Here is a 12,741-nt window from a genome sequence, read left to right on the forward strand (position 1 = left end):
ACATAAATGGCTGTCTCGCCTCTGATTAAATAAAGTAGTTCCTCCATAATCGATTGCACTAGTGAATGTGAAAGGAATGGAAACGAGGTTAAGCTCATTTTGATTCCTCTAAATTGCTGTAAGAGTGCTTTGTTGCACTTATTTCTATGCAAGAAGTCTACTTTTCCTTTTTTTCCTCAACCCCAGCCACTGATTGAAGATGTTTCGATTGACCTTTGTCACAAAGCATCTCCAACAAAGACTCTGTTTTCACTTCATTTGCAAGACAAGATCCTATTTCAGCGCTCTCCTTTTTTCTTTCCATGACATAGTGAGGAGCACCTAACACCTTCTCATTTTTCTCTCTTTGTGGTTGCGGGACACCATATTTTGTTCAGTGATTTGTCCTGGTCAGGCTTGTCAGAGGACAGTTGGTGTAAAGTGACAGATGGATGAGGCAAGACAATAAGGGTCAGACGATCGGTAGCACCATCACAGAGGGCTGAAGGGCTTGGGAACTAATATCAGGCCGGTGCTGGAGGGAAGTGAAAACTCAGTACGGGGCTCTTTAATCAAAAGCCTAATCCAGAAGAAAGATTTGGGAGGAAGAATAAATATCCTCTGTGAATGGGAAAAGGAAAATGGAAGATAATTTGAGTGCAATTCTCTGACTATAATATTTATATCACATTATAAATCCCTTGTTTACCTTATGAGGGATTTTAATGTCGATATGACTGTGAGGAAATGAGATACAATGCTGGCTTTCAGACCCCATGAATATTGAATCCATATAAGGAATTATTTGATATGCCATATGATATGCCATATGGCAAAACACTGAGTGATGAGCAGAGCATTCAATTTCCGCTTTGCTTAGCAGCTGCTATTCACTGTAGATACATTCTGGTATATTAAAAATACTTAATAGGACATTATTGGCCACCTGTACCTCAGCGCAAGACTACGTGAGGGATGGAAGCAAATGTGGAAGATGAAAGTGGAAAATGTGTCTTTGTCTGGCCATTTTCTTCACCATCTCAAATTATAGTCCAGTAGCAGTATTCGCAAACATTCTGCAAAACCCTCACAGAGATTGTTCATTTGGCCTTACAACGTCCAGCAAGAAGTGTGAGCTTAGGAGTGATTGACAAAAAAATTCTTTGAGGGTGCGAGCAACCAAAATTATAACCTTAGTGCAGCGGTCTGGCTGACCAGGCTGGCACACGCTTTCAAAGGTGAGGAAAACTGAGACCCCACAGGTACACGAATGCTTCCACTATAGTCAATTACAGTAGATACATGAGACGCGAGAGGTAATAAGCGTGTGTGTGTGTGTTGTGTGAGCGTGCTGCAGACACCTACTCTGCAAGCGTAAAAAAGGAGCAGGTCTTCCATTTTTGTTTTTTATCTTTTATGCAAGGTGTCTGTGGAGGAGTGAGGGAGTGTGGGAGTTTGGGCGTGTGCCAGAAAAACAGAACAGTATAAAGGAAACAATACATGTGCATTCAGATTCCTCTAGTAGCTACTTACATTCTGCCACATAGCTCCACACGGCTGTGCAGGATGTATTAAAAATGCTGCTTTGCAGTATCCTTTTCAAATCCTGATTTTTGTTTTATGTATTTTCTGTGACATGGGCCACAAACACTAACCGTGCATGATCTAATCTGTAGTGTTGTCATTTCATCGAACCGATCTGTGACTTCCCAGTTTTTAGCTCACTTAAGGGCTATTTATGGTGGAGATCGACCAGCCGGGAAACTGAATTGGCCAATTTTCAGTGTTCTCAGCGTGGACCGGTGACGGACCGCCTCACACAGTGCTTAACACATTTCTTAGATCAAGGTTTGTGCCAACGCCGCCTTAAATGAACAGTATTAGTAATAATCAAAATCATTTCGTATGTTTCTGTCATTGGTAATCCATTAGTAAACGCAAGCACGCTTTTTCATAAAATATAATTATTGGTGTTATTCATGATTTTTCAAATGTCAGTTTTATTTTTAAAAAAGCTGAAAAAATAATGAAGCAAATTATTATTTTTGATTAAGATGCCAAATGACAGTTACCACATAATTATTGGCAATAATTACAAAAAAAAGTGTGAAAACTCTGACTCACACATATGACATCACTGCAAAGGGAACCTGAGCTAATGTCAAGTTAGCATTAGTGACTGGCTGTTATGAAATGATGTCTCTGTTTCATAGTTGCTGTTTCTGTTCCCCTGATGGATTTCAGGTCCATTCTCACTTCCTGTTAGGTTTTGGCAAATCCTAAAAAATTTCAAACTTTATCTCAGAAATTCTGTTTTCTGAAGCTACTCATCATAAATTGCTCCATTCTCTAACTGGAGTCACAGGATTAGATCCATACAAAATTTCTTAACAAGAGAGAGAGAAAAGTGACCGCTGCGCTGCAGTGCCACCAGACAGCAGAAATGTGTGGGCTAAAAAAACAACAAAAAACAGCCTTCTCAATTGCCTCCAACTGCCCTTATGAGTGTGTCAATTTGTGGCTCTGTGTGTGTGTGTGTGCAGTATGTCTGTGACTGATTTGTTATTTTTCTCCTTAGTATCTTCATGCCAGACATATCCTGTGAGAAAAAACTAGTTTGAAGGAAATCATAAATGACCACAGCAGCTGCCTATCTGCTCTGTGATAGTTCAGCCACCAATCGATCGAGTCACAAGACTGGGCGCACTCAAATGTGAGCCACAAAGCCCAATAAATTGACTGTCCACAAGAAGGAAATATCAAAACCAGACGATCCTGCTGTTTTCTACTTCATGACCGGCACACTGTTCATCGCTGTGTTTAGATAGGCTAGCAAATATGGTGTGAGTCAGGTGGGGATCTGACCATTGATTCAGTCTAGGAAATTCTCAAATTGTAGCAAAGATGCTCCCCTCTGTTCTCTAACAACTGCAGTCATTACTCATTGTACAAACAAGCTGGTCCAATCAGACTCTCCTCTGTGCTGTGACTTCTTGAATAAAGCCCAGATTTCCAAAGTCGTCCCCCCGGGCAAACCACAGTAACGTGCTTTTTCTTCAAAATGAGCTTCAACTTTCTCTTTGCATGGAGACCGCCGGAGGGGGCCTTTGCCTCACCTGCAACCCTCTCATTCATTCCTCAACTTCAATTCATGCAGATCTGTTCTGCTACTGTACGGGTCAACACTCTGTGGAAATGATGCGCAAGTGTGGAGGAATCTGTCGCTCCTTTGACTCTCTTCCCACCAGTGTTGGAGGTGAATCTCTCCTCATACCACTTCCCACCTGTCAGTTACGCCAGATGACTGCCTTTGGAGCATGAAAGCAACACTCTCTCGTCTTCTCTTCGCGTCTGTAGCAAAAAAAAAAAAAAAAAAAAAAAACAGAAAAAAGCCCTGATTCCCAAGAAATGAAACAGACAAAAGTTTCTGCCTCTCCACCTCACATGTGCCCGCCTGATCTGCAGAAAGAAATATCCAATCCTTCCTGAACACAATGTAGCGAGAGGACAGAGCTTTGATATAAGTAGGGGGAATCTGATTCATGTTCTGCTACAGCAAAGAAAGCGTCACTTCACAGGACCACCGCCGCTGTGTACCGAGAAATGAAAAAGGTAGAAAAGGAGGGTCATCCCTCCCTCTGTCACCCTATTAACCCCATGCTACCTGAAGGTGACAACCAGAGGCAGGAAACTGTCGTGAGGCGTGTTTCACAAGGCTCATTTATCTTTCCCTCACCATATGTGCTATCACGGAGCTTCCTCCAGACTCGGATGTGCTTACGGCAGCTGAAGATCGTATCTCATCACAAACGGGAGGATAAAAAGTATAATCTTCTACTTTATTTTCATTGCCGTTATCGCTGTATTTTAACAAGGGAAAGCGTTAACAAAGGAAATAGTACCCACAACCATTTTTACCAGTTTTCAAAGGCTGAAAGGTTGCAACTGAAATTAAAAATTATGTATCTCTGATAGCTCATGAGAGGAAAACTTTTATTTATCATTTATGTGTAAATAAATGACACAGTTATGTGTAACTAGGCAATATATTTCTTAATGCTTTTCATTCAGTACTGGTCTTTAAAATTTATGAGCTGTTTTTTTTATCTTTTTGAGAATTTCAGGAATAAAACTACTTTTTACTATCGTGCATATTAGATGTATTATCATTTCCTATGTGTGTGTTTAAAGTTGCTAAACACTGGCAAAGGAATAATTCATTTAAATGCAATGTTCGTTAATATTCTTCTGTCCTAAACTAGAGTCAACTTCACAATTAAAAAGTGTTAGTAACTCTGCTAAAATGAAAGTCTAACACCTTTTATTACATTATGATGAAATTACTTTATCACATTTGAATTTTGGGGAATATGAGCCACATATGCAAAGTCCAAAAATCCTTAACAATTGTGTCTTGTCTTGTTGCCTAGCAACTGTAGTTGTTTAACCACAATTTAAAACTGTGAGCCATAGAGAGCTTGATTTGATTAATAGATAATACGGAGCTATGAAAAAGTGTTTGCTTCCTTCCTAATTTCTTTTTTTATTGTTTAGTTTTTGCATATTTGTCTCACTTACATATTTCAGATCATCAAGCAGATTTTAATTTTATTAGACAAAGATAACCAGAGTAAATACAAAATGCTGTTTTTGAAATTTCATTTCATGTATTAAGGGAAAAAACTTAGCCAAACCTACTCGGCCCTGTGTGAAAAAAGTAATTTCCCTAAAACCTAATAACTGGTTGTGCAAACCTTGGCAACAAGAAGTGCAATCAAACATTTGTGATAAAATAGAAATGGGACCTTCAAATCACTGTGGAGGAAATTTGGCCCGCTCATCTTTGCAGAATTGTTTTAATTCAGCAGCATTGGAGGGTTGTTGAGCCTGGTTATGTTTATGTCAAAACATCTTGGATTTATTTCGGGTATTTGATTAGGCTAGTCCAAAACCTTCATTTTGGTTTTGCTTTTATTTTTTTGAGCCATTCAGAGATGGTCTTGCTGGTGAGTTTTGAATCAGTTACCTGCTGTGTAACTCAAGCTTCAAGACAAAACTAATGGTTGGACATTGTCCTTTAGGAATTTCTGGTAGAAAGCAGAATCCATGGTTGCATCAGTTATGGTAGGTTGTTCAGGTCCTGAAGCAACAAAGCAGCCTCAGATCACCACACTACCACCACTGTGTTTGACTGTCCACAGAGAATCTTCCCAAACGTCTTGGGGATCATCACAAGATGTCTTTTGGCAAATGTTGTGTTTTATTTGGTCAGCAGTGGTTGCTTTCTCACTCAGGTTTAAGTAGGTTTGGATGTATTTTTTTTTCTTTTCTCTTTAATAAATGAAATTTTAAAAATGTAAAAACTGGGCTTTGTATTATTGTTGTCTAACTTTAAAATTTCTTTGAGGATCCGAAAAATGTTAGTGTGACAAACATGCAACAAAATAAGAAATCTGAAAGAGGCCAAATACTATTTCACTGCACTTTACATAGGTATATATGGAATTTTTTTTGTATATGTATTAGAGTTTTAAATGGGACAGGGATGGGTTATTGAGCTGAATAAAAGCAGGGTAGAGTTGATGACTTAATGCCTGCAGAACCATGTGTTTTTTTGTTTTTTTTCCATAGCAGGGAAAGCTGTAGTTCCCAGAGGGTGGAAACATATAGTGTAGTTGATCTGTGTGGGAATCATAGCCATGAGGAGCAAAGCTGAAGAGCTGAAAGCTAGAGACAAAGACCAAAGCTGAGTGGAGTGGATGAGAGAGCGTGTGGTAGTGGTGCAACTCTTAATGTTCTTCTTCAAACAATTAGACAGCATTAGTTACTTTCTTGATGAATTTTAATATGTGTGTCATGTTCAGTCTATTCAGTAAAGAGCTAACACTCTGTTATAAAAAGACCCAGCACAAAAAATTATCAACCCATTTTCATTTTAAAGTTATCTATCTATCTATCTATCTATCTATCTATCTATCTATCTATCTATCTATCTATCTATCTATCTATCTATCTATCTATCTATCTATCTATCTATCTATCTATCTATCTATCTATCTATCTATCTATCTATCTATCTATCTATCTATCTATCTACACAAAAATTACTCAATTCACTGAACTGAATTCATATTTTTATACCCAAATTTGGTATAAACAAATAAGGAAGTAATTCAACTGGTGAATTTTCTTTTTTTTTTGTCTGTTGAAAGTAAATAAGTATAATTTGACAGGTTTATCACAAAATTATGATATACTTTACTATTTTTTCTCCTTGTTTGCAAAACAATAAACTTATAAATAAAAATTCATGCATAATAACACTAATTGTATTTTAGCATCAAAAATATTATTTTGATGAAAGAACTTACTCATGCTAATGGATTAACCATTACACGAGAAATATTATTTTGGTAATTACCAAGCTTGTTATTTTAGTGCAGCTTTGGCACAAATCTTACATTGGGTGGGGGGTCTAATACATTTTTAGGCACTATATATAAGGGGAGTCTGATTTTGCTCCAAGTATGCAGCAGAAGTGAAATAATGTTCCAAGTTGAGAAGGAGAGAGAGTGATCTACTGAGAGCACAAGTGTTCTAGCCTGAGATTATAGTATAACGATGTCAGTTTACTGTCATTGTGAATCGACTGATTGATAAAAACTGAACTAGATAGAAGCTTTAATAATTTATACAGTTAAATATGTCCCAATAACTCTTAACAAGCACACAAAGATACCTTGATTGCAGTGGAGGCGATCTGGATGTGGTGCAGCTTGCGCAGAGTGCTCTCCCTGTCGATGAAGTAGGAGGCAGCCAGCTGGTGCAGAGCTTCCAGAGTCACAGTGGAAGAGTTACCAGAGTAATCGCTCACCTCTGCTTTCTTACTCAGTTTCCTCTTATCCACAAATATAGTTAAGGCCTCTTCTCCTGCAATTAAAAGATAATCACATTTAATTGTTTTCAAATGCCACTCGGAGTTTTAGAAAAGGGAATAGAGAGTTCACAGTGCTTATTGAAATTAAGGCCCTTCAATTTTTTATTTTTCTTTTAACATAAAGTCAGGGTCAGTAGCTCAAGTGTTTGTTTGTTTTTTTTAGTTGTTTTTCTTTATCGTGGAGCTCAGATCTTTTCACTTGCATTTTTTCATACCTGACTAAAGCTCATTATGCATGTTAATAGATTTATTTTTAATTAACTGAAAAAAGAAAATTTCCCATAAAGTATTTGGGGGGATTTTTAGCCTTTATTAGGACAGGACAGGCTTGGTAGACAGAAAGAACACACATCAACCAGGTGAGCTAAACCAGCACCACTAAACAACCTAAAGTTGACATTATTTGAAATTTTGAAAATGTCAGCAGCGTTTGTAGCATATAGAACTAGAATGTTATAAATGTTACATAGGTGGTCTTCCAAAGACACACCTATGTACACATGAAATAAATAAATACATTCTAGGATCCAACTTTTTCTGAAGGCATTTATTTCTAGTGTCACAATATTTTGCAACACAGCTTAAAAATGAGACCTTCCCCAAACCTCTCTGTTGCCTCTAATAACCTCTGTGTAAAGAACTCTGGTCAAAGATTCTCAAAAACACCAAGGATAAATGATTGTTTGAATAAAATCCACCCAGTGCTGCCTTTCTTCAAGTGAACGTAAGCTAAAGCTAGCATGCCTGCAAATACAGATGAAGATCATGTGCAAGCGCTTCCATATATGTAGCTAAATGCATTAAGTGTCACTGAGGTCAACTAATTCATCCAAACTTCAGGGGCTGATCTTGTACCTTGGCTAGTCCTTTTAAGATTGCTTTGTTAGCTAGGTCTTTCAATTGATAGGGTACTTTAAAACCTGCTGAGAGATACATGCACAAAACTCCAGGTGGTTGTGAGCACAGCGACAGCAGGCGCCTCTGAAGCATAAAGACACTTGACCATAATTAGGATAAGTCACGTCACCCCGAATCAGGCGGCACTGATCATTGCAATCAGGACTTCATAAGTCTAGGAGCTGTGATGCAGCACACTTGGAGCTCTGAGAGTTCCCAAGACACTGCACATCATATTTCTCATCATAATGCAGTGCTAATGCTTCAGGGCCATTTTTCTGCCCACTGCCTTTCTTACTCAGCTGCTGAAGGGCAAGCTCTTAATATTGCAATCTATTTATTAATTTCATTAAGTCCATATGTTTCCGAACACAGAGGCTATCCATTCAGAACCACAGAGGCATATCACTGGCAAAGATCCAACGCAAACTCCTCATTCTCCTCTCTTCATACCACTCAGTCCTGGCTGAGAGCCAGAGTGCAGGGCTGCATCAGCTCTGGTAGCTGGGAGGGTTGCATTTTATGCATCCACTCACAACAGCGACCTTTTCAAAGCCAGGAGTTGCGTCTAAAGTAATTGACATGTGTTGTTTTGTAAAAAGCAAATGTGCTTTTCAGGACTTGCTCGGGACTCTCCAGCATCTTAAATGACTTTTTTTTTTTTCGCCTCTCGAGTCAGGGAACTATTAGTGCTTATCCATTCATCAGCCTGTAGAAAATCAAAAATTCTGTGGCTGTGACTGGGAGTGGGAGTGGCAGGTTCAGGATACACAGGCTTTTACATGTATTCATACATCTCTGGAGACCAATTTTCTGAGCTGCCAGTGGCATATAATTCCACTGTGATGTGTTTTTCGGTTACTCTGAGTGTATTGCATTATTATGTCCCGTCCATCTGTTTTCCATATGGACCACCTGGAAAACCAAATTCTAAAAGCTTTTACCGCAAATTGTATACTTTATTGAACCCCAGATCACCTGAGTGAGAACTAGTTCCTTAAAGCACACTTCCCTGTTACTAAGCTATAATATATGGGCTAAGTAGTTCTACGCTGGAGTTTAAGAGCAACACTGCTCTTTTATTTCTGTTAGTCATTTGCAGGTGCTGACCGGGTGCAAAAGTCTTTTTGCATCACTCATTATTTAGCTCTGAAAGCAAGTCAGCGATATGAAAATCTGGATAAGAGCTGTGAGTTGAGCAAAACTGTCTAGCTGAATATCTAAAGTAGGTAGTTACTGCTGATAAGATCTGCCAGCAACAGATTTCATAGAAGAACGCTTACCAAAAACTGTAATTTCATCTGTTTAATCTGTTTTGCTCCAGTGTGTCATTTTGACCCTTCAACTTCAGTTTTATTTCTTATTTTGTCTGAAGTTCATGGCAAAAATGGAAATCTGCACATGCAAGTGGTTTGAACAGATCTTCCAAAGTGTGATCTAATAAAAACAGCAGCTACATGGTGGTCCTGAACTGCCCAAGGAAACAACAGTGGATAGTAAAAAAAACGGTAGAGGATGGTTAATAATTGTTACCTCCCAGGGTAGCTGACAACAGGAAGTGAGTCCCATACTTCCTGATCAGGCTGTCAGTGATCATCTGGGTGGTGGGCCTGCGGCCCAAGAGTCGGATGTTCCTGATGAACTCAGGAGTAAGAGGTAACGGAGACTCCAGAAAATCTCTCCTTTCCACCGCCAAGTTGTTCACCTTCCATCTCCCAAACTCCCTGGAAAATGAGAAGTGATTATTATTAATATCCACTAGATTAGGGTTTCTCAGTGATAAGCCAAATAATAAGTCAATTACCTGAAAACAAATGAAAAAAAGATTTGCACAATTTTAGACTTATAGCAAACAGCTTGTAGTTCTGAAGCTGACATGCTCACTGGTTCACACCGATTAACAGATGAAAGTAATGTGCCAAGATACGCAGAAATGCACCAGCAAAGAAGAAGACAGCAGCTTAGCAAAGAGAAAGAAAAAAGCACATATAGAAGAGTATATACAGATTATATTTTGTTATTTTTGTTGTAATCTTTATTTAAAAGAAAGGTTCATGTGACTTTCAATTATTTATGCAGCTATAAAATATGTCATAATCACTTATTGCAGCTTCTTTAGTATTTTCTCTGTATTCTGGCCTTTTTACATTATTGCAAATTGAATTGCTTTGATTTGAACTGTTGCTACACTTAGCAATGTGATATATGGAAACTCCATGCTATAAATATTTATTAACAAAGCTCCTTGGAAAGCCTTCAGTTGATCCAAAACGTCGCAGCAACAGTATAGAATAAACAATTGGCAGTGGAAAAACATGGCTTAAAGTAGTCATTATGGCATCACTTCTTCTAAGGTAAAGGAGTTGACCGCGTTTGCATCTTAGAGATACAGTGACATCATACAGATAGATCTTCTGCGTAAAACTGAGTTGAATAAATTACACGAAGAGACGGAAATGGCAAAGACTGAGAAACAGTGAAAGAAAGAGTATTGCATTGCATTTAATTTATTATGTTGTGTGCTATGACAGTGTTCAAAACCTCTCGACCATGCCGACACAGCCTGAATTAAGGTGCAGCTCAGAGAAAGAGCGAGAAAAAAAAGAATGAATGAATTCACAAGAATTCCTTTAGAAATAACATCCAGAGAAAAATCTGCTATCAACTGAAACCACAACTGCCACATGGGATAAAAATGTGCTCCAACTACGTGGCTTCCAGCTGTTTTCTTTAATAACCCTATCATTACAGAGATATACATCAAAATGCATAAGGTACAAGGCAGTAAAAGAAACAATAATGGATGTTTTCTATAATGAAACTGAAAACAAAGTGAGACGAGCCTAAAGAAAAGACTCTGAGCCTTTGTTACGTCTTCAGATTCTTCCTCTCAGTCATTTCCTTCAAATTATTTTCATGTCAAGTGTAGTTTATGTGATGCATTTACTGTACATTAATACTTGTCATTTACTAGAATATGTCTGAACATATTTGTGTAGGATTGCACTTGACAGACGATAATAACACAAGAAAGAAAAATGAATAATACTATAAGGCAGAACCATCTTGCCACCTCTCTCCTCCACACAGCCTATAAGGTGCTGAGACTTTCAACTTCCATGTGAAAACACAGCAAGGACATCACGAGAGGAAAAAATAGATACTGCATGTCAAAGACAGCACGATAAACTGAAGTGGAGTGAAACGCAACAAACTAAAGGATACAGATGTTCAATCAATAAAGACCAACCTTGCACCCCACGTGCATTTTTCCAAGTATTTGTGTGCAACACTTGCCCGAGGCACAGCTCTTTGTACTGGGATTCCATTTGGCAGTGCTTTGACTTCACACAAAGTTATTCTGTTACCACAAAGTTCAAGGCGTTGTGTGATAGATTTCCACATGAAGCATCCTGCACACATAGTACTGTTTACGTTAGTTGCACTTACACACTGATCTCAACAGAGTGAGCCTCAGTAAATCAAATGTAGCCTCTTGTGTGCTTTGTTTGTCTAGCATGTGGCAAAAAAGTACTGGCTGAGAACACTGTGTTATGAGAAGAGAACTTCGGATGGTATCCTTTGTGTAAAAAGATCTCCTTGGAGTTTTGCTATAATGCATTTTACTTTTGCTACCCAATATATTTGTTTTGATTAAGAGCCAAGTCGTAAGAAAACTCAAAGTGATATTAATCATGCATTTTATTTTAGGCACCTTTCAAAGTACTCACGATCACCTTGTATAGAAGCGTAAAAAGCAGTAAGAATAAAGAGAAATATCAATCAAGTCACTAAAGCACATACAAATGCAGTATGTAAAATGGTAATCCGCTATTTCTTTTTTTTTCCCTCATCAACACAATGGCGACTGCCAAAACTCAAATACAAATGTCGGCTGCCAATATGAGTCTAACTGATAGCACAAAGTTTTTTTATCAGTGTGGTTTTGACCCAAGACACTATTTACTGCTTTGAAAAAGCCTCACAAATGTGAAGTTAATCACCAAAGCAACCAAGAGATAAAACTAAATAACTTCTGAGGCTCCTCACTGGCTTGTGCTCTGACATAAAGGCCAAAAGCCTACAATACACAACATTAACGGCTCGTAAACTAAAGCATGGCACAGGAAATGACTGAAAAGCTGACTGCACACATGGATGAACAGCAAATAAAAACTTTGCTTATATGCAGTCATTCACCATATATTGACTCGGTCTTTTGTTCGAAGTATCGATAGCAAAGTGTGTCTGCAGGTTCACGCTCTCAAACCTATAGGGTACTGTGGTTGTACCCACAGAGCTCAGGTGGAAGGTTTTTTTTACTTCAGTATCTCCAACAGGGAAAAAAAAAGTCTGCTAACTTTGATGAAAGCGCTGCTACTTGCAGACTTTCAGGCAAGGCTTCAAGTTGTACTCTGACCATCGCTAACCTGCTGTCATAACAAACAGGATAAGAGAACCAGTGGCCTAACTCCATGCGACTAAGGTAGCCCAAGATCAAAACACTGGGTCTCTATACAGGAAAGAAGCGCTTAGAAGTGAGTGCTGAGCTCAGGGATTCCTAATCTGTATCAATGCTTAAAGGCCCAAAAGATATAACACGAGGGTGGCGACAGTTACTTTAACCAACTTCAGTATCTATGCTGGTGCTGCTCACATTAAATGTTCTGGGACTTTATGAAAATTATTATTTCTTACCACCTACCAATCAGATTTTGTAAAATTTAGATCAGAATCTGAGTAAAATTTTCATTTTGTGTTGGGATTTTTTATTCTTTAAGTAAACATAGAAGTGAACTGCTTATAAGTCCATCCATCCATCCTCATCCGCTTTATCCGAAGTCGGGTCGCGGGGGCAGCAGCCTAAGCAGAGAAGCCCAGACCTCCCTCTCCCCAGCCACCTCCTCCAGCTCATCCGGGGGAACACC

At 38.6% G+C, this 12,741-nt stretch overlaps 1 protein-coding gene across 1 annotated transcript in view; it reads right to left on the reverse strand.

The window, feature by feature from the left end:
• The window catches only part of brinp3a.2 (bone morphogenetic protein/retinoic acid inducible neural-specific 3a, tandem duplicate 2), a 64,768-nt gene that overhangs the window by 20,917 nt on the left and 31,110 nt on the right, over positions 1 to 12,741 (reverse strand). Inside the window, exons 3-4 of the mRNA XM_031757762.2 lie at positions 9,347 to 9,537; positions 6,719 to 6,909 (exon numbers count right to left, since the gene is read on the reverse strand). Coding sequence (XP_031613622.1) covers positions 6,719 to 6,909; positions 9,347 to 9,537 — 382 coding nt within the window. The remainder of the gene's footprint in view (positions 1 to 6,718; positions 6,910 to 9,346; positions 9,538 to 12,741) is intronic.

The sequence above is a fragment of the Oreochromis aureus genome, linkage group 17 (genome assembly GCF_013358895.1).
Source record: "Oreochromis aureus strain Israel breed Guangdong linkage group 17, ZZ_aureus, whole genome shotgun sequence".
Taxonomy (NCBI): domain Eukaryota; kingdom Metazoa; phylum Chordata; class Actinopteri; order Cichliformes; family Cichlidae; genus Oreochromis; species Oreochromis aureus.